General features: G+C 42.5%; 1 protein-coding gene across 1 annotated transcript in view; it reads left to right on the forward strand.

Annotated features, from left to right (window-relative positions):
- Positions 1 to 21,265, forward strand: part of TUBGCP3 (tubulin gamma complex associated protein 3) — a 94,907-nt gene that overhangs the window by 64,767 nt on the left and 8,875 nt on the right. Inside the window, exons 17-20 of the mRNA XM_033177213.1 lie at positions 885 to 1,020; positions 12,469 to 12,557; positions 13,038 to 13,169; positions 17,981 to 18,121. Of these exons, the coding sequence (XP_033033104.1) occupies positions 885 to 1,020; positions 12,469 to 12,557; positions 13,038 to 13,169; positions 17,981 to 18,121 (498 nt within the window). The remainder of the gene's footprint in view (positions 1 to 884; positions 1,021 to 12,468; positions 12,558 to 13,037; positions 13,170 to 17,980; positions 18,122 to 21,265) is intronic.

Raw genomic sequence — 21,265 nt, forward strand, 5'->3', positions numbered from 1 at the left:
CTGAACATTGCCTAGAGAGGAGATAATTATTTCATAGTATTACAGATCTTATTAAGAGTGTCAAAGGTGTCATGCCATGTACATAAACAATTGCTTATGCAGTATTGTTAAATGTTTAGGTTTGTAAAGCCCTACTTTAGTAGAAGGACTCAAGGAAAAAAGTTTATATCATAGATTTATTTTAAAAAGGCAAATCTATCACCTGAGGGTAGGAGTTTGAGACCAGCCTGGCTAACATGGCAAAAACACATCTCTCCTGAAAAATACAAAAATTAGCTGGGCATGGTGGCACACACCTGTAATCCTGGCTACTCGGGAGGCTGAGGCATGAGAATCCCTTGAACCCAGGAGGCGGAGGTTGCAGTGAGCCGAGCTCTTACCACTGCACTCCAGCCTGGGTGACAGAGTGAGACTCTTATCTCAAAAAAACCCCACAAAAACCCAAAATAAAAGTAAATCGGTGAAAAGTAACCTGAAGGATTCTTTTCAGACTGGAGATTCTTCTAGGCCTACCTTCCATGAGATTCACCACCCTTAGGAGCTACTGTTACAGAAGAAAGTGCACCCCTGCCTCACGGATCCCTCAGGCGGGCTGGGGGGAGTTGTAGTGAAGAGTCCACATTTTAGATTAGGCTTAGGCTAGTCTAAAATGGATTGAAAATCCTGATAAACTGTTTGCAAGTTGTGTAACATTAGGCCTCTGTTTCCCTGCTTTCTGTTCCCGTGAGTTTGCTTAGCATGCTGCCTAGCATGTAAGTCATCAGTGTGGTTGTTATATTATGATAGTTTGCTAAAATGTACCTTTTGAAAAAAAAGATTGAGACCTGTACTGAGAGGATTCTTATGTGGGAATACTATAAACTCGTCTTCTGCTGTTATCCCAGGTGTTTACTCGAGAATGTATGAGCCACTACCTAAGAGTATTTAACTTCCTCTGGAGGGCGAAGCGGATGGAATACATTCTCACCGACATACGGAAGGGACACATGTGCAATGCAAAGCTCCTGAGAAACATGCCAGGTGAGCCCTCTGTGCGATCACAGGTCCGCACACACTCCCAGCAGCGTCCAGCCCCCAATAAACATTGAATGACTTAAATTACAAGTAATTTTGAGGTCTTTATATAAAATTGATTTGGTCAGAACCGTTGAGAAAATATTTCAGTAGGTACGTCTCTAAAGAAGAACTAAATGGTACATGCCTTTAATCCTTTGGTGAAAAGTAATTATTAGGAATAAAAAGAGAGCAGTTGTTTGGAGAAAGCAGTTCATGATCTCTGCTTCTTTACCAGCTCAGAGGCTGGTCCCTGAGCAGCTGCCAGAGATCCAGAATAGTGACCCCCGCCAAAGGCTGTGAGGCAGGGAGTTGCCTGTCTGAGCCAACACTGACACGTAGAACTGTCAGTTTTTACTAGGTGTTGATACTTGACTGTAGTGGGGAATGAATGGTAGGAATCCTCCGAATTAGCTGAGAGGGAAGCAAAGGAGAGATTTTCTTTTAAAGGCAGTGATGACTGCGGGCTGGGTGCCCTTTTTGTGAATGTGCTGCCACGGGCGGGTGGGGAGGCGGGAGGAGGGCCGTGCTGAGAGGACTGCATGCACGCCTGGGGCTCTGTGGGTCTCCTTTCTCCACGGTTTCACACCTTCCTTCTCGCCACAGTTGCGGGATCCCTCGCTCAGAGTTGTTTTAACTGGATATGTACTTAGTTGCCTACACTTTTCCTTCCCTCTGTCTTCTTATGAATACCACTGAGTAGATCAGTTCCTGGCTGCCCCCTTCACGAGGCAGCGTCTTATAGTGAATTTAGGCCAAACTGATGCTGTCATTGTCACATGTCAAAATAAGCCTCTGCGAAGGCTGAGCTCCATACCAACTTGAAATATGGGCTGATCGCGCTACAGTTTTCTGATCTGATTATCAGTTTAGCAACATCTGTATCAATTTGCTCTTCTCTTACTGTATTGAATATCAATAATGAGTTTTGTTTTCTAGTTGGAGATAACTAATAAATTTTTTGATCAGTTTTCTATGTATGGGAAAATGTATATTTTATTATTTATAAAATTTATTTATATCGCTAGGATCCTGCTTCACAGAGTTTAACTCCAGCTTCTTTTGCTGAGCCTTCCCCCTCGCTATTGAAACTTTTTCTGAACCATTTTTAATAGCACGATATTACCTCATGTACATATCATTTCATCATTTCTCTTTGGACATGTTTTTTCCTCCAGTTTTTTGCTAATATAAATAATGCCATGCATGTTTTTGTAAATGCATCTTGATATGCCTCTCTGAGTATTTCTTGAGAATAGATAGAAGTGGAACTGCTTGCTTAACAGTTTGAATTTTAGTTTGACTTTTTACTTACTAAGTATTCGTATTTTAACTGTATTGATATTATCAGATCACTTTTTGGGATATGTGCACCAATTTAGTTCATATCTCAGTAAGCCCAGATCGTATTGTGGAAAGTTGTCTATATCACTGTTTTTGCTAACACTGGCTATTAATTCAAATAAATTATCAGTTCATAGGTGAAAATGGAAGTTCATTTCAACTTTTATGCTTTTTAAATGTTATGCTTTTAAAATGATTGATGAGGGTAAGCACTTTTATTTTTAAGATGGGGTCCCCATTTTTGCCCAGGCTAGCCTCAAATTCCTGCGCTCAAGTGATCCTCCCACCTTGGCCTTCCAGAGTGCTGGGATTACAGGCATGAGCCACCAGGCCTGGCCTCTTTTTTCTTTGTTTTGCTGTATTATGTAGTATTCCCTTTATCTACAGGGGATATATTCTAAGACCCTCCCCCCTACCCCATGGATGCCTGAAACCTCAGATAGTATCAAACCTTACATATACTGCTTTTCCCCATATGTACTTACCTATGATAAAGTTTAACTTATATGTTAGGCACATTAAGTGATTAACAGCAATAACTAATGACAAAATAGAATTATTTTAACATCGTACTATAACAAACATTATGTGGGTGTTATGTCTCTCTCAAAAGATCTCACTGTACTATACTCACCTTTTTTTCTCGTGATCTGTTGACCTGATAACTGAGACAGCTACTGAGTGACGAAGGGGGCGGTAGTGTATACGCCGTGAATTTGCTGGACAAAGGGTTGATGAACTTCCTGGCTAGGATGGAGCAGGATGGTGTGAGATTTCATTACTACTGAGAACAGCGCTCAATTGAAAACTTATGAATTGTTTATTTCTGGGATTTTCCATGTACTATTTTTGGACTGCTGTTGACAGCAGGTGACGAACAGCATAAAGAGAAACTGTATGGGGGACTACCATATTCCCTTTTTCAGGAATTGTTTTACCTGTGTTTCTGTTGGGGTGTCTGTGTTCTTACCTTTAATAAAAAAGTATTTTAAAGTAGTTCATGGCCAAGCGACTTCATGAGCAGAAATCAGCTAGCTGATCTTGCTAATCCAGCCCGTTAGAAATGTCCTGCTAATTATAAATCTAAAGCAGATTACACATGGACCCTGTAGAGAGCTCCCATCAACAGCTGCCACGGGGCCTCGTACGGGTGTGGTGTGCAAAGGACAGCTTAGTCTTACTTAAAGTGTCAACAGTTATCACCCTAGTGTTTTAACAATATTCGTCTAAGTAATAACTTGCTCCATCGTGTGCAGTAAGTAGTTACATGTGAAAGTGCTTTGCTGGGGACAAGAGTTTTTGATCATGGTCTACCAGGAAGATCACACCTATTCCTCATGTAAGATTGTCTGCTCTTCCTGCCTTTACCAATCCTGGATGGTAGCAGTTTTTTATGTATTTGCCAGTCAGCTGGACAAAACACAGCAGCTAATACTAAAATGGTTTGTTAGATTCAGTTAATCTAAAAAATATTTCTACTACTGGAAACTAAATTCATGTTTCAGATAACATTTCACAAAATGAAATAGACCAATACAGGTAACTGAGCCTGTATTCTTTCTCAGCCTCTGTGTGGGGTGGGGACGGAACGAATGGAGGCTTTTTCTTTCTCTTTCAGCTTCCCTCCCTTTCCCCTTTCAAAACAGTGGCATTGAAATAATTTGCTTTTGGTCTTTATTAGAAATAAAATCGATCTCTTACGTTCTTGAGGGAAAACAAGGATGCGTTCATCTTTCATGAAGAATCCAGATGAAATTTACGTAGTTAGGTTCCAGTAGAAGTCTGATTCAGAAATAACACTTTCTTTGTTTTCCTCTGGTTTTTAAGACATTAACTTACTCATCTGAGACAAAAATTAATGTTTAGACAGTGAGTTTTTAGAGGGCTCTTAAGAGAATATTAATTCTCTGAAATGGTCCCTGAAGTTCTCAGGGAACAGTGGTTGTGGAGATTTATGTTTACCCTTTTTTTTGAGATGGAATCTCACTCTGTCACCCAGGCTGGAGTGCAGTGGTGTGATTTTGGCTCACTGCAACCTCCACTTCCCAGATTCAAGCTGCTCTCCTGCCTCAGCCTCCTGAGTAGCTAGAATTACAGGTGCCTGCCACATCGTCTGGCTAATTTTTTTGTAGTTTTAGAAGAGATGGGATTTCACCATGTTGTCCAGGCTGGCCTCAAGCTCCTGGCCTAACGTGATCTGCCCACCTCGGCCTCCCCCAGTACTGGAATTATAGGCGTGAGCCACTGTGCCCGAGGTTTTTTTTTTTTTTTTGAGGCAGAGCCTTGCTCTGTCGCCCAGGCTGGAGTACAGTGGTGTGATCTCAGCTCACTACAAACTCCGCCTCCCAGGATCAAGCGATTCTCATGCCTCAGCCTCCTCAGTAGCTGGGATTACAGGCGTGTGCACCATGCCCAGCTAATTTTTTGTGTTAATATTTGTAGTAGAGATGGGGTTTCACTGTGTTGGCCAGGCTGGCCTCGAACTCCTGGCCTCAAGTGATCCGCCCGCCTTGGCCTCCCAAAGTTCTGGGGTTATGGGCGTGAGCTACTGTGCTCAGTCACTGTTGAAGATAATGGAACTCCACTCGCTTAAAATGAGATGTAAATACTACTACATTTTAAAATTAGAGCTTGTACACTGGACACTAAAGTATTTCTTGTCTAAAATATAATGATAGCAAGTTACAGGTTTTCCTTTATCTTTTCTAATCCCACTGAATGAAATGTGCTCTCGAGAAAGTGAGTGTCTAGACGAGGCTTCGTGGGGTAGGTGTCGAAGAGCAGGGTCTGGCCATGGCAATAGCTTGATGGGGCCACATCTAAACCAGCAGGTCCCTTACAATTAGGAAGCTTTCAAGTAGAAGGCACTTTGGAGATACCACAGTCAAACCTTCCTAGTGTATACTGGAGAGCAGCCTGAGACCCAGAATCTGAAAAGGTTGGATTGGCCCACATTTGGTTTAGGCCCAACATATTGAAAAATAAGATAAATCAAGGTTTAACAGCTCATACTACATTTTGTTTTGGTTTTCCTTTCAAACATATTTTATTACTTCTAAGATACACATTGTTTTCATGTTCTCAATGTGTCTTAAAGTCTGTTGAGCTGCAGGGCTCCTGTTGCCTGCAGCTGTGTAAACCTGGCCCCAGCTCCTCTTGGTGACTGGAGCTGGTCTCTGTGCTCCGGCAGCATAGCCTTTAGTACTGGCCACAGCTGTGGTTCATTGCCTTCAAAAAGATTGCACCCTGGCTCCACCCTGGCTCTGTTTTGAAATGAAAAGTTACTGTGTTTGCAGAAAAGTGTAGAAGTAGCAGTGGAGCATAAATTTGAAATCCATGAAGCACATAATTATATTGAGAGAAGAACCAAAATACCACCTTTCCATGTAAAGCAGCACCGCAGATTTTATCTTCCCAGGAAAGGCAGGTGCCCGCGGGCCAGCAGTGTCCCGTGAGGGGCGCATCTGAGCAGTGGGTTCAGAGGGTGTTTCCCGCACAGGACTGTGGTCAGGGTGTCTGTCAGTGTGATTGGCAACTGTTTTATTTTCTTGATGATTCATATAGTAACGATTCATCTTACAAATGACAGTGTCTTAGACTCAGTGAATGATAAAAGATGAGTTGAAATTTTTCTCTTTAAAAATTTCTGTGTGTATCCATCTGTGTTTTTGTATCCTGTGTTTTATATCCTTAGTGTGTGGCCTCAGCCCTGCAGGCTGTGAGCTTGCTGTATTCGTTGTATGTTTCACTCATCATTCCTGTGTTTCACTAAGGATCCAAAAGATACTTAACAAAAGTCTTTTGGATCCTTAGTGAAACATACAAATACAGATAAAAAAAATTCTCTGTGCCTGGCTCCAACTGATAGAAACTTTAAGCTGAGCTGTAGGTGCTAGAGCTACATTGTCTGGGGGCGTCCCCACCCTACCACCTGTCTCTGAGATTGTATGGCCTCAGCTGATTTCTTGATCTTCTGCCTCAGTTTCCTCATCTGGGGGATGAGGTGTTGATGGCACTTACTTCCTAGTGTTGTCAGGATTAAGTCTGAGTGAAAGTACTTGGAACAGCACCCGCCTGTGGTGGGTGCCCCCAAGTTCACCATTGCCATGGTTACTTGCCTGGAAGAGCAGGAATGCAGATGATGTAAGGATGAGATCCTTACAGGTGGTTAGAGACTTTGAAAACAATCCTAGTTCTTAACAAATGTCGTTTGGATCCTTAGTCTTGAGAAAAATAAATCAGATGGGTACTTTGATAAGGTCACTTTTAAATACAGTAGCGTCACTATAAATATGGGTTGAGGAGGTGATTTTGAAATTGTGAACTAATTGTTTTAAGGTATTTTCTAAAAAAAACAAATACAATGTTCAGCACTACTCAGTGCTATCTCTAGGGGCATCTCCGGATGTGAGGGGGTTCTGGTGGAAGGTGTCGTCTGCCTGAACTAGTCCTTAAGAGCCAGTGTTTGAGTCAAACTTGAAGTTCTTTCGACAGCCTTTAGGGGTCAGTGGAGAACTACAGAAGAGCCTGTTGCTTAGCTCCTGCCCAAGTGGGAGGAGACAGTGGCCACCCAATTTTGTGTGTTGGCGGTCCAGTGTGGCGTCGGCCCTGCAGGAGGTGTGCCTCCTGTATTCATTGGACCTTATTGCCAATATTGCTTTGCTTTTGGGATTCTTGTAATTGTATAGTTACTTGTGGGTCAGCCATAAAAACACATTTAAAACACGTTCCTAAAATATATATTCAGAGTGCTGGGTAAAGAGATCCTAGGCATGTTGGCAGGAGTAAATGGAATTTTTTAGGAACTAAAGGACTAGTTGTGCCTTGTGAATTGAGTTCATAGTCATTACAGCCTTAGAGCAAGTAGAAGTTCAGAAATACTATTTTCTATAGTGTTTAATCTCTCATTTGGGAAAGAAAAATAATTGTGGTATTGTAGGGATTTCAGACTTCTGTCATGTGGATGATTTCACCAGGTTTCTTTTCAGTAGCAGCATCCTCACAGCAGCAACCAGATGTCTCTCACTGTCACAGGGCTTTGTCTTAAGAGAAGACCATTGGAGATGCTGTCCTCTGTACTCATTGTAGACACAGTCAAAGGTGATTTTTCTAGAAGGAGAACTATATTCACTGGTACTACTTTAAGACTGTAAAAGGAAAGAACACCTATATTCATATTGTTGCTAAATTGACCTTGCTTATAGAAACCTTTTGAAAGGTGTGAGTTTGAGTACTCAAGATCTGGAGGAATGCAGACTGCCTGCTCTGACGTTGAGTGTCCAAATCACGCATTTTTTCAGGAAATCATCATTGAGGGCCCACTTAGTGCTCTCTGTTGCTGGTTCCCAGTGACGGTGTGACAAACCAGCTCCCTGTGACTAAGCAGCTTGTGGCCTGTTAGGGCAGAGCAGACATTTACACAGGAACTTACAGTCAGTCAATACAGGAAAATCCAAGTGGCATGGGAATGTTTAAATGAGGCATCTGACAGATGTGGGTGGTTCCAGAAGGCTCCAGAGGTGATAGTGTCCAGCCTGGCCCCTGACAAGTGAGGATGAGCTGTTTGGGTCAGTGGGGAGGAGAGCAGCATGTTTGGCAAAGCTGGGGAGGGGGACTGTGCTGCCAACATGAGGCTGGGGAGCCCAACCGGGAGCACGTCCTGAAGGTCTGGATTCAGGTCATTGAGAATAATGAACCTGGGGTGCGACCGTGGCGGTTAGCAGGGCAGCCAGTTGTAATAATCCGTGCGCAGTGACGTTGACCTTTATGGTTACAGCAGCCGCGGGGCTGGAGGGAAGGGAATGGATTTCAGGGCGACTTGGCCTGTGGCGTCAGCAGGACCAGGTGATGCGTGTACGGAGGCCAGGAGGTGGTTGGAATCTCAGTGGCACCTGAGTCTCTGACTTGAGGACCTGGTGGGTGGTGGCATCTTTTATCACCCAGGGAGCACTGGAGGAAGAGCTTCTTTTGGGGGGATAGTGATTCCATTCAAATACGCTAATTTGAGATATTTTTTAGGATACCTTGTGAGGCCATTAATTAGACTGATCTTAAACTTAAGATAGATCTAGAGGTAAATGTTTTAGATGTCATCAGCCTGGATATACTTGAAGTTGTGGAGTGGAATGCAGAAGGGACATCAGTGAGTGGGAACTGCAGTCTCACAGGTGGCATGGCTAGGAGGAAGACGGGGTTGGGGCGGGGGCTGTAGACCTGTCTGTCGTGGTGCACGATACCTTTTCAGCTAACAGACCCCTTCTGAGCTGCCGTATAGCATCTGAAAATTTAAAGACATACTATGGAAGAGTTGGGCAAAATCAAAGTCAAAACTTCTAACGAAGTTAGATGCTTTGTTTGTTGGGAGGCTGTTTAAAATGCCCATATGGAGAAGGAAGTGGAGGCTGAAAATCACAGAGGAGGAACAGATGGATTCGGAGTGAGGGGTACGGGTTAGCCTTTAAGGGCATGCTAGGAGGGAGAGGCAGGCTTGGAGTGACTGGGAGGCATGAGGGATGCAGGCAGAGCTGAGACCAAGACAGCGAAGCAGTGCGAACCTGGTGGAGCCAGGGCTGCGGGATGGTGAGGCTGGGAGTGAGGGAGAGAAGGGGAAGGTCCCGGGCAGCACTGGGATGGGCTGGAGTGGGATGTCAGGAGTTTAGGTGGCACTGAGCGTTGCATCACAGTGTTGTTTGGTAGATGTGTTTGTTCTGTTTTGTGGCCATTCAGTAGCATTTTTATTTCCCAGTGTGACATTAAAGAATCTAGAGCATTAATCAGAGAAATTGTACACTCAAGAAAATCAGAGATTCTGAAATAGAATTAGTGATTTAATCACTAATCACTTTGTATCTACTTTCAGATTGATTTGAAGCCAGGGAAAAAAATTCCTGGTTTCTTAATAGAGCAACAGTGAAATGTAGAAGATGTTGGCAAAGGCATATTCGTGCCATGAAAAACCGGCATATTGCTCAGATGCTGCTGGCTTGACTGACCCTGAAAAGAACTCTGGAGGAAGCCTCAGAAATGCAGGCGGAGCAGAGCAGCACAGCCCTGAGCGTTCATGGGACTGAGCTGCTTCTGTCACGCGCGGAGCACCCAGCAGGGGCTAGAAAATGGAGAATAGCCACAAAAAATTTTTCTGCTTCTGTAACAAATCTAGAGTCCCTCAGAGAAAGTGCTGATAGTAGCCGGCTTCACATTTTTAGGTGAAGGTAAACTTATAGGTGAAGTTTCACCTTTCATTTTTCGATGAAATCTACAGTTTTGTCAGTCGGCTTAAACCTCCTCTGAAAGAGGTCAGGGTGGATAAGTATAACCTGGATAGTTGCTTGAAAAGGTAGAAAATAAAACAGACTGTACTCACTGTGCACAGGTGCACAGCTCAATTTTAGGGTCACACTGAGCATGTACCCGGGAAGGGTTGATGGAGACGTCGATGTCAGGGTGAGACCTGCGAGTCGTGGCTTGTGACTTGTAGAATTCGTGACTTTATTTCCCAATGAAAAGATCCACCAGAGTTCTGTGATAATATTAACATAAAAATACAAAAACCTTCCACCAGTGGTTTCTAAACTATTTCATGTAACTTTGCTGCACTGGAGAGAATTAAATCACATCCGAGAAATATCTTGAGGACAAATCTATGTACGCTCTGTGCACCTGTAGAATGTTTTAAATACTCACCGTTCTCCAGGGAAGACTGGCTGTAGGCTTTCTGTTATAGTCCAGTGACTTCAGTGGGGGAAGACACAGTCCTCTCATCTGAGCTCTGCATTAAAACCTAAAATTCAGTGTAAGTGGTATTTTCCTTAGAATCTTACTGAAACCATAACATGGCTGAACATCACTTAAAACAGCACGTTATTATGCCCCTTTACATTGAAAAGTAATTGTAGTTTGAGGGGTTTTGAGTATTATTCGATTAGAAATCTTAGACTCTATTTATAGTTTTAGTAGGGAAGAGTACACTCATAATTCTAGGATTTCAGATGAACCTCAAAGCTGAACCCTTTCTTCGGATACACGTTGACCATATCTGTGGGTTGTAGATTCCTAATGGCAAGAAGGATTCTTGGGGTATGTGGAGCGCACTCTGTGCTGCAGGAACCTCGTGAGTACAGATGCCCGGCACATGTCCCGGGTCTGCCAGAAGCCCCGTGAGTACAGATGCTGGGCACATGTCACAGGTTTGCAGGAAGCCTCATGAGTACAGATGCTAGGCAGATGTCACAGGTCTGAGGGCAACTCAGTCTCTTCTGAGGGTGTTAGAGCTGAAAGTGCATCTCATGGCTGTGGACACTATAGTTCACTGTGTTTAAGTGTCTGCGGGGCCATGTAAGGAGCGCTGAGGATTCTTTGCAGAGTTGTGAACTTTGTAAGTATATCTTGGATATGCCTCTGATACATCAGTCATAGCCATTGGCAGGGGAGGCGCTTGAGCCCTTGAGTGGGTGTGTTCCCTTGTGAGGCGCTGGGTGGCACGTGGATGTGGACGAGGGCCCTTTGGAGCTCCTGGTTGGTTAGGTTGCCACCTCCTGCCTGTTCATTGCCTGAGGGACAGTGTGTCATCCCTCTCTTTAAAAAATGAATTTGCTCCTTCTGAAAGGTGCATAGTCTAAGTCTGCCATCAATGATCCCTAACTAAAAATTCTTCTGCCTCTTTAAAAGCAAGTTCTTTTTTTGTCTTTTGAAATTTTTTTTTTAAACATCTTTCTTACTGGCTGCCATATATTTCATTTAGGTAAGTGCTGGTATATAATGTATATTGATGTCTGCTTTACACCTCTCTGGCTAGCCTCTGTGTTTGAGAATTCTAGCCCCTTCCCTAGGCCCAGGCACCAGGGAGGTGAGGAGTGTCCCCCTCTGCAGTGCGCCCTCCTCCTTTCCCTGGTGCACGGCACGTCCCTGGAGACCGGGCGCGAGGGTTGGGTGGTGATGCTGCCTGTTAGTGGAATCTGTGCTTTCGGACAGCGTTCATGCAGTTCACATACATATTTCATGCTTGTATAAGTTGATCATCTGTTTAAGGATTTACATTTTTGTAAGGCTTAGAATTCTGTCTCCTCCTCTCCCACTTTTCTCTACTGACCAGGCTGTCAAGTGTTAAACCAAGACAGCAAAACTGCAAGGTGTCAGTTAATCTTCAACTTACAGAAAGAGTGTTTTAGAGAGTTTGCATTGCCATTGTTATTTTTACACACCTCTATAAAGAGGCTTAAGTCCCACTACTGCTCTACTCTCTTGAGAAGAGGCAAGACTGACGTCTCACATAACTGCATGAGTAGCAAGTCTCGATCTCGTTATCGAGGTAACTCATTGAGGGTATTTGAAGCAGTAACAAAACATGTCCAAGCTGACCTGTGCTGCAAAGCCTTTTTGTAATCACCTCACCGATGGGCCTAGCTCTGATTTGTAATCACCTCACTGATGGGCCTAGCTCTGATTTGAGCCATCACATACATTAGTATAACAATATGCTGCCATAGTCTTTGAAAAGAAAATTAAAAGTATGAGCAGAGAACTGTGCTCTGTGGTGACCTTCCAGCCTGGTGATGGTTTGTGATCTCCTAAAGGATAAAAGGAGAGTCTGAGCTCGTCCCTGACTTCCCTCGAGGCTCCTCTTTCTCACAGGCGGTAAGGCCACAGTCGGTGCCTTAAAGAAATAGCACCTTTATCTCCAAAGAGCAAGGGAACAGTCAATGTTTCACGCACAGCGGGCAGACTGATTGTAAAGCCACGAAGCAGAGCTTCTGTTTACTCAGTGCACTGCGTTATTATAAAATAAATGTTTTGTGTTTAATGTTTAAATACAATTATATTTTGTTTCATGTATTCCTTATTGGGCTCCTATTAGGTAAAGTAGTACAGTGCTGCTTGGTTACATAGCTCAGTTCTCGTTTAGCTTCAACTGCTCAGCAATTGCTTACGGAGAGCTTGTTTCCTGTTAAGGGGTCAAGAATTTAAATGGCTGATTTTTTGTTTTCAGATAGCTTGCAGGTGGGTAAGGGAGAGCAGCACGTTGTTGGTAAGCGTACCTGCAGTGCACCTCTGATGTCAGCTCTTCCCTTGCAGAGTTCTCGGGGGTGCTGCACCAGTGTCATGTTTTGGCCTCTGAGATGGTCCATTTCATTCATCAGATGCAGTATTACATCACATTTGAGGTACACGTCGGTCACTGTGTTGATTTTAGTTTCAATAAGTCATGTCTTGGCTTTTACATGGTATATATATATGTGGGTGTATATATGTGTGTGTGTGTGTGTGTGTGTGTGTGTATGTGTGTGTATATATATATATATTTTTTTTTTCTTTTTTTTTTGAGATGGAATCTTGCTATTGCCTAGGCTGGAGTGCAATGGCATGATATCAGCTCACTGCAACCTCCCCCTTCTGGGTTCAAGCAATTCTCCAGCCTCAGACTCCTGAGTAGCTGGGATTACAGGCACCCACCATCACTCCCAGCTGATTTTTGTATTTTTAGTAGAGACGGGGTTTCACCATGTTGGCCAGGCTGGTTTCGAACTCCTGATCTCAGGTGATCCGCCCGCCTCGGCCTCCCATAGATGGTATATATTTTATGAGTGATGCTACACTAGGAAGAACATGAGCTTATCTAGCATCTTTAAATTGTTGTTTCCCAGGTGCTTGAATGTTCTTGGGATGAGCTTTGGAACAAAGTCCAGCAGGCCCAGGATTTGGATCACATCATTGCTGCACACGAGGTGTTCTTAGACACCATCATCTCCCGCTGCCTGCTGGATGGTGACTCCAGGGTAAGACTCTGACCTGCTTAGAAATAAGAAACCAAAAGAATAATCTTCTTTTCTTGGGTTCTTGTCAAGTGAGGGAATCTTAGAAATCCCCTGATGCAGCCACTTTGGTAATAATTCAGATAATTTTATTACAAGTTTAATGTTGAAGGTACAGTTTCTGAACAGAATTGCAACAGTAGTGCAGTAGTGCTGAAACAAGAATATACTCTAAACTAGATATAAAAATGGTAGGAAATAATAATGCCTTTTCATTTTCTAGATATAATTATATCCTATTGTGGTATTCAAAAGAGAAAATCATGAGTTTTGAGGTTAATATCTGAACAAAATAAGCAACACAATATAAGAACAAAACAGGCCAGGCACGGTGGCTCACGCTTGTCATCCCAGCACTTTGGGAGGCCGAGGCGGGTGGATCACCTGAGGTCAGAAGTTCGAGACCAGCCTGGCCAACATGGTGAAATCCTGTCTCTATTAAAAATACAGAAACACTAGCCGGGAGTGGTGGTGTGTGCCTGTAATCCCAGCTACTTGGGAGGCTAAGACAGGAGCATCACTTGAACCTGGGAGGCAGAGGTTGCAGTGAGCTGAGATCATGCCATTGCACTGCAACCTGGGCAATAGAGTGAGACTCTGTCTCAAAAAAAAAAAAAAGAAACAAAACACATGGTAACATGTATGACATTTTTTGCAAACATTCTTTTACTTTAGGGTCCATGTTCTGAAAGTTGCACGTTCCATGTGGCAAATCTTCCTGGAGTTCTGCTTTTATCCTGCGGTCTGGGGCAAGAAGGAACCACATTGCTTTCACTTGAAGCAAATATATTGTGAAGTAGGGGGCAAATATCAAATGCATTTTTGACATGAACTCCGTGACTTCACAGACGTTTCCGGCTGGTAGAGGCTGCCTCCAGCTGGGTCTGCACTCTCCTCGGGGCCTGTCAGTGGAAAACACGCCACTTCAGGGCCTTTACTTCATCTACATTTTAGTATATGTAGGTTAACCAGCCATGAATTTCGTTATTAAAGAACTAACATGTCAAAAAATGGTTCAGATCAAAGCTGCTTCTACATGGAATGTTTTTCATGTTTTTATAAGTATGTGGAAATTATGTCAGAAAAATAATTTAAAATACTTTGAGAATCATTAATAATTAAAGAAATATACATCTTGAGGTTTGAGGCCCTTGAAACCTCTATTACTAACCCTGGTCTTGTTACTGGACTAAAACCACAGAAGGTTTCACGGTGACTGCCAGCCGTTGCCTCTCTGTATTCAGTCGATGCCGATGAGCATCGTCTGCACATGTTGAGGACCTCTGTGTTTCTAGACTCATGTGCCATTGGCCAGCGTGGCCTGTCTCACGGTGCAGTTGCATGGCAAGACAGACACGGGCTCTGTAGCCAGGTAGACCGAGGGCTGAGTTTCACTTCATAGCTTTTGACTCCAGTGTTCTGTTTTAAAGGGTGTGATCCTAGTCTCTTCAATAGTTTGTAAGAATTATATAATTTAAGTATAATGTTGACCATAGTGACTGGCAGGTAGGTGTTAGTTGCTATTTTGTGCCTGGGTGTGTGTTTTACAGAGGTGTTTACAATCACTAGATTTCATGCATTTCAGAAAATGTTTGAACTACTGAGGACTATGCCCATACTGGTATCAGTCCAGTTGTGGCAAATGAGTAACACTCCACACAGCTGACAGATAATGTAGGAGATTTAGCCCACTTACAGGTATGAACATTCTGTGTAAGATAAATTTGTCATAGCTTTTGCCCCAGACAGTTTCCACTGATAAGAACCCTATCTGGGGGAGAAAAATCTTCCCATCTGTAGCACAGTGCTCTTGTGAAATTGGGAAGTGGGGTGTTTGTGTGTTGGTCCCACCTGACGTCGTTGAAGGAGTCATGCCAGAGGCTTCGTGATCATTTCTGAACTTGCCTTTGCTGATGGCTTTACTCTTAATTTGATGATTTGTTTAAAATGAGTTTTTTTTTTTTAAATAAAAAGAAACCCAGTATGTAAAGCAGATTAAAACAATCCATTATTGACCTAAGCAATTTTTAGTATAACATCTTTATTATGTCACTCACTAAGAAAACCAGGATGGTTCTGATACATATAATTTTGAAGCTGGAGTCTGTGCCTGTTTTTGTGGTTTTTGTTTGTGCATTGTTGAGAGAAACTGTGAATTGGAGTGAATTGGTACCACTGAGGTTGCCAAAGAACGGCTTCCTGCAGGTGCCCTGTGCAGACAGATTGCCAGCAAAGCCTTGCCTGGTGCTGTATGTGGACAGATTGCCAGCAAAGCCCTGCCTGGCAGCCTGAGCTTGAAGTCGATGTCAGTGGGTCACCTTGTAGATAGATTAACTCTTCCAAAGATAATAAATTATTCTTTATTAGACTACATAAAGAAACAAATTAGAGAAATCTTTACTAAAAACAACAGATTAAACCGTCTCTTTTATGTTGCTTATTTAAGATCCTGTCAACAGGACAGAACAGCTTCTAAGATGAGAACTTGTAAGATGGAAGATGTGTTTACTGCATTAATCATGTGGTGGTTTTATGTTAGGAACAGCATCCCTTGATCACATCCTTCTGTCATTTGCCAAATCAGTCCACATTGTTTTTGTTGCCATGTACTTTGGAGACCTGATTTTGCATAAGGGCATTGTAGTGAGTGAAAGAGAGCATGGGTTGTTCACTGCCCAATACCGAGTTCTCCTGCTTCCGTTTGTTCCAAAACCAGTCAGCAAATACTCATTTCAGCTTTGTCTCGCTTGAGATCAGACATTAGTTCAGCTCTGAATGGTGCTGCTGTGACTTAGCAAATGAATGTTGAACCAAAGCATCGCCAGCCTTTCATAACGGAAAATATTTTTGCAGAATAGTATTAGTCCATTAGACAATGGGTGGTGAGAAGTGGCTTTGCAAACGTCTTCATTAACTGTAAAATTGTGTTAAAAATAGAGTTAACTCAACTTCTTAGTTTCTCCCCAAATCGACTGTATTGTGTCTTCCCAACCACAGGCTTGGAACCTTTCCTGTTATCTCGGTTTCTTTTATGCTTCTCAAGTACAGTTGTGTCATTTTTCTCCTATACACTTCTTGCAAATCTTTTGTTACCTTATTGCTACATTTGAGAAATTTGGCTGGTCTGAAATGGTATTGATTTTATTACTTTGATCTCTAATTTTTCTAGTCTAATATTTTCTTGGCACATATTTTTTATAAATAAAACCAGTTTTGTTTCTTTCATTCCACACAGTCTGCCTTTGCTTCTTTTTCACACTTGAGAGTGTTAGCTAGGCTGACTCTAAGCACAAAGGGAATCCCAGTCTCATTCCTGACGTTCAAGTGATGCTTTGTTGCTTCACCATTGGCTGTTTTGTTTGCAAAGACATTTGATAGGACCTTTGTCAAACTAAGAGGGTTCTGCCCTACTCCTAGTTTGCTTAGATGCTTTATTTAAATTATGAGTGGGTGTTGAATTTTATCACAGTTTTCTTCTGCACTATTGAAATTAATCCCCGCTCTGCCCTCAGACTGTTAGTGTGTTTTTTCAAACCTAAGATGGCAGAGGGTAGAGTTAACCTTTGTCTTCAGTCATAGCACACTGCCATCAGTGGTCCGTGAAAAGCCTCTCATATTTTGTTAGGTTTAATTTTATCCTCTGCCCTGCCAATACTCCAATTCCACCCTCCTCTACCCCCTTCCCTGCTGTTTGCGGCAGTTTTAATGTGTTTGCTCTATGGCCTTGGGTAGATAGATGGTATTTTCTGTGGATACATTTTTAATTTATGTAAATGATTTTGTGCTGTAGATTTCATTATGGCCTTCCATGCCACACTACGAGAAAGATTAATGAAGTACAGTAGTTGTTTACTGAAGGTTACTGTGCAGTAGTTATAAGGGATGAACGGGAGATCCCTGCTGTGACACTGATATTTGTTTAAAACATTAGGAGTTTTTTCCTCATATTAAGGTATCCTTTTATTCCTGGTATAAAATATGATACACTTTTTAAAAACTTTGCTGAATTTGCTTTTTATATTTTACTAAGTATTGCCTTTACTCATGTTTTTGATTACCTGCTTTTGCTATATCTATAGAAAAATGGAGATGCTTTCGTATTCTTTTTTTTTTTTTTTTGAGATGGAGTCTTGCTCGTCACCCAGGCTGGAGTGCAGTGGCGTGATCTCGGCTCACTGCAAGCTCCGCCTCCTGGGTTCATGCCATTCTCCTGCCTCAGCCTCCAGAGTAGCTGGGACTACAGGTGCCCACCACCCTGCCCGGCTAATTTTTTGTATTTTTGGTAGAGACGGGGTTTCACTGTGTTAGCCAGGATGGTCTCAATCTTCTGACCTCGTGATCCGCCTGCCTCAGCCTCCTAAAGTGCTGGGATTACAGGCGTGAGCCACTGTGCCTGGCTCCTATTCGTTTTTAAGTCTTGGAATAGTTTTACTCATTACTACCTGCTATCTAGCTTTGAAATTTGGGCAGAACTTCATTTTTGTAAACTTGTGAGGATTGGAGATGATTTGCAGAGAGCTCCTGGCCCACCCTGGGACTCGGGCAGTCACAGTTGCTCTTGTTACGGGTGCAGGTGGTGCATGTTTTGCTGGTGCCCAGTGCAGCACTGCTCGGCAGGAGGGTTCAGGATATGTGTGGTGAGGGAATGGATGAACAGCTAATGAACACTTTGGGAATTTTAGTTGATATCTTTTATATCTTTTCACTAAATATCAATGTTTTAAGAAACTTAGCTTGTTGAGGCTCTATTCATGAAACATTGTCATCTCTTTCAGGCACTCTTAAATCAACTTAGAGCTGTGTTTGATCAAATTATTGAACTTCAGAATGCTCAAGATGCAATATACAGAGCTGCTCTGGAAGAACTGCAGAGACGATTACAGTTTGAAGAGAAAAAGAAACAGCGTGAAATTGAGGTATGGTCTTTACACTTGTGAATTTATCTATTTGAATAATGAACTCCTTGCCACACACGATAATCACAAATGCCAACAAATAACTTACTTGCCAAAATTGTCAGACAGGTTGAGATGTGCCTATACTGCGTTTGAAGTCCCGAGAAATCACTGACAGTTGTAAAGAGAGAGGGGCCACCCTCACTGTCATCATCATCCTGTTTCACAAAATAAATAAAAACAGCAACGTTCATGAGAATCACAAGTCTCCTGCCTGTTTTCGTTACTAAGTGCCACAATGCCGACGCCACCTGTCGGAGTCTCCACAGCCGCCTCCACTGTGCATCGCTCTGGGGTTGGAAGCTTGTGGATCATGCACCATGCTGCATTTTGTAAACGTGTGCACCTACAGATGCTCCTGAACTTACAGCAGGCTTATGTCCCAATAAGCACCTTCTCCATTGAAAGTGCATTGAATACAGATGGAGCATCCCTAATCTGAAATATGAAAAGCTCCTAAACCTGAAACTTTTTCATCTCTGACAAGACGTCACAAGTGGGAAATTACACACCTGACTCCTTTGCTTTCTGATGGCTTATTGTACACAAACTTTGTTTCCTGCAGAAAATTATAAAAAATATATAAGTTTACCGTCAGGCTACTATGTATTTAAGCTGTGTATGAAGCACGAATGAATTTCATGTGTAGACTTGTGTCCCCTCTCCAAGACATCTCATTGTGTATATGCAAATACTGCAAAATCTGAAATTCAAAATACTTCTGGTCCCAGGCATTTCAGATAAAGGATACTCAACCTGTACCCTGATAAACCCGTTGTTAAAGTAAAAAAAAACCTTAAGTCACACAATCTTAAGTTGGAGACTGTGTATGTATGTTTATATACCTGTAATGTAAGTATATGTGTATATATAATATGTATAGGTATATATGTATGTGTATATGTGTGTGCATTGCATGTGTGTGTGTTTACAGGTACATGCATATATGTGTGTATGTACATGTATATGTACATGAACCAAATTTCTGTATTTAAACAGTTATTTTCAGATTTATTAAGCAAGTTTGGCTGTTTATGGGATTTCTTTTATTTTCTATGATCTGTATAATCTTTTACTTTTTCAAGATACAGTCATGTGCCACATAACGTTTTGGTCAATGACAGACTGCATATATGACAGTGGTCCCATAAAATTATAATGCCATATTTTCACTGTACCTTTTCTACGTTTAGATATGTTAGATACACAAATACTTACCATTGTGTTACAGTTGCCTACAGTGTTTAGTACAGTCACACGCTGCCCAGGTTTGCAGCCTGGGAGCATAGGCTGTGCCATATAGCCAGGGTGTCGGCGGCTGCACCGCTGAGGTTTGTGTGAGGCACTCAGTGGTGTTCACACAGGGACAAAACCACCCAGCGATGCATTTCTCAGCATGTGTCTGTCTTTAATGTCATATGACGGTACTAACTCATGGGATTGTCAAAGACATGATTCAGTACAGTTCGGTTAGTTTTACTTTTGAGTATTGTTTTCCTTAAAGCCTGTGTTAGAGGACCACATGTAGCTTAGAGAGTCCTCCACGGGGAGCACAAATTATTTCTTTGGTGTATTTTGGAAACGTTTGTATCGCTGAGGGCTCTCATTATTCAGAGCGGATTTCGGTAATTCTGAAGTGTTGTCGAGTTGGCATACAGAAGCTCCTGGACCTCGTCCAGGCAACCCTGTGGATAACGTAAAGTCAGACGTACTCACGATTCTGCCTAACTCTGTAACTTCCTGACTTTGTGCCTTTGGGTGGCTCACCTCTCTGAGATGTCGTTTCCTTATCTGTAAAATGGGTGATAAGGAATATGACCTCACAGGGTCACTTACCCGTGTGTGATGATATATGACGCTTATTTAGTAGGCGTTCAGTGCATGCTGGCCACTGCCATTTGTAAAACTGCCCGTGTGCCCCAGAGAAGCTTCCATTCTAGAGAATTACTAAACTGTCTAAAAATCGACCAAAATCAATTCTTCGGATTTTAACCCTGTGCTAATAGCACATCCGCCGGCCATGTGGGAGTGGAAGGTTCTCTTGGGCACTTAGCTGTCACAGTGAGTGGGACAGATGAACAGGCCACGTCCATGCTGATTCAGGACATTCCATTCAGACTTCCTTAAGGATACAGAAAGAGACACAAAAGCTAAAACCGTATCCGAGAAGTTAGTTAAGTTCAAAAGGCAAGATAATATTCAAAGCCATCATTTCAACCTGAGGTCCCCTGAAAGTTCTGAAGAGATCATGCAAGTCGCCTCCTGGAAAGGGGACAGAGCCCCGGGTGTGTGCTGGGACCGAAGCGGCGCCCGCCGGCTGCACCCCCTGGTGCCGCCATGTCCCTCCTTGTGCTGCCGTTGGGTGGGGGACTCCAAAGGGTCCTTCTCCTCCTCCTCATGGCTCTTCTGTTTCTTTCCACTTTTCTTCTCACACACTATAAATACCAATTTATAGTGATTTTACAATACAAATGTAGGATTAAAGGACTTTTACTTTCATTTTTTATCAAGGTATCTTCAATGTTGAAAACCTTGGTTTCTAACATGATGATACTTAATTATTTGCCGTCTTATGATAATGCATCCGTGCACGCACCCATACGTGTGACTGTCTCAGAATGAGAATCCCGATGCTGCCACCGATATGGAAACCGTATAGTTTTGAAAATAGTTTTACTTTTTTTACAGTTTTTTTTTTTTGAGGGAAAAAATATTTCTTCTATTATTCTAATAATTTAAAAAAATTTTTTGCCGAAATTTTTTCCACTGAATAGAAGCATTCAAATTCCACGTGGTAATGTCCTTGAAATTATTCTGCTCCCATAAAGGTCTTCCACCAACTCACTGCACGGCTGGGTTAAGTGGTTTAATTTTGGCTTTTAATTTGTAGGGATTGCTTTTACTTATCAAACAGAATTGAATATAGTTATCTAAGATAGTAACCTGATGCCACAACAGAGCATCTGGGGAATTTGGTTTTGTTGCTGTCTGTGTCCTAGTATTGTAAACAAGGATTGCGAAATCCACAGTATTATCACACTGGTAGATCAAAACGATAATGTGTTACAAGTTTCAGCTTATTCCAAGCATAGAACCCTCCCTTTT

This window comes from Trachypithecus francoisi, unplaced genomic scaffold, assembly GCF_009764315.1.
Source record: "Trachypithecus francoisi isolate TF-2019V2 unplaced genomic scaffold, Tfra_2.0 Lachesis_group18, whole genome shotgun sequence".
Taxonomy (NCBI): Eukaryota; Metazoa; Chordata; class Mammalia; order Primates; family Cercopithecidae; genus Trachypithecus; species Trachypithecus francoisi.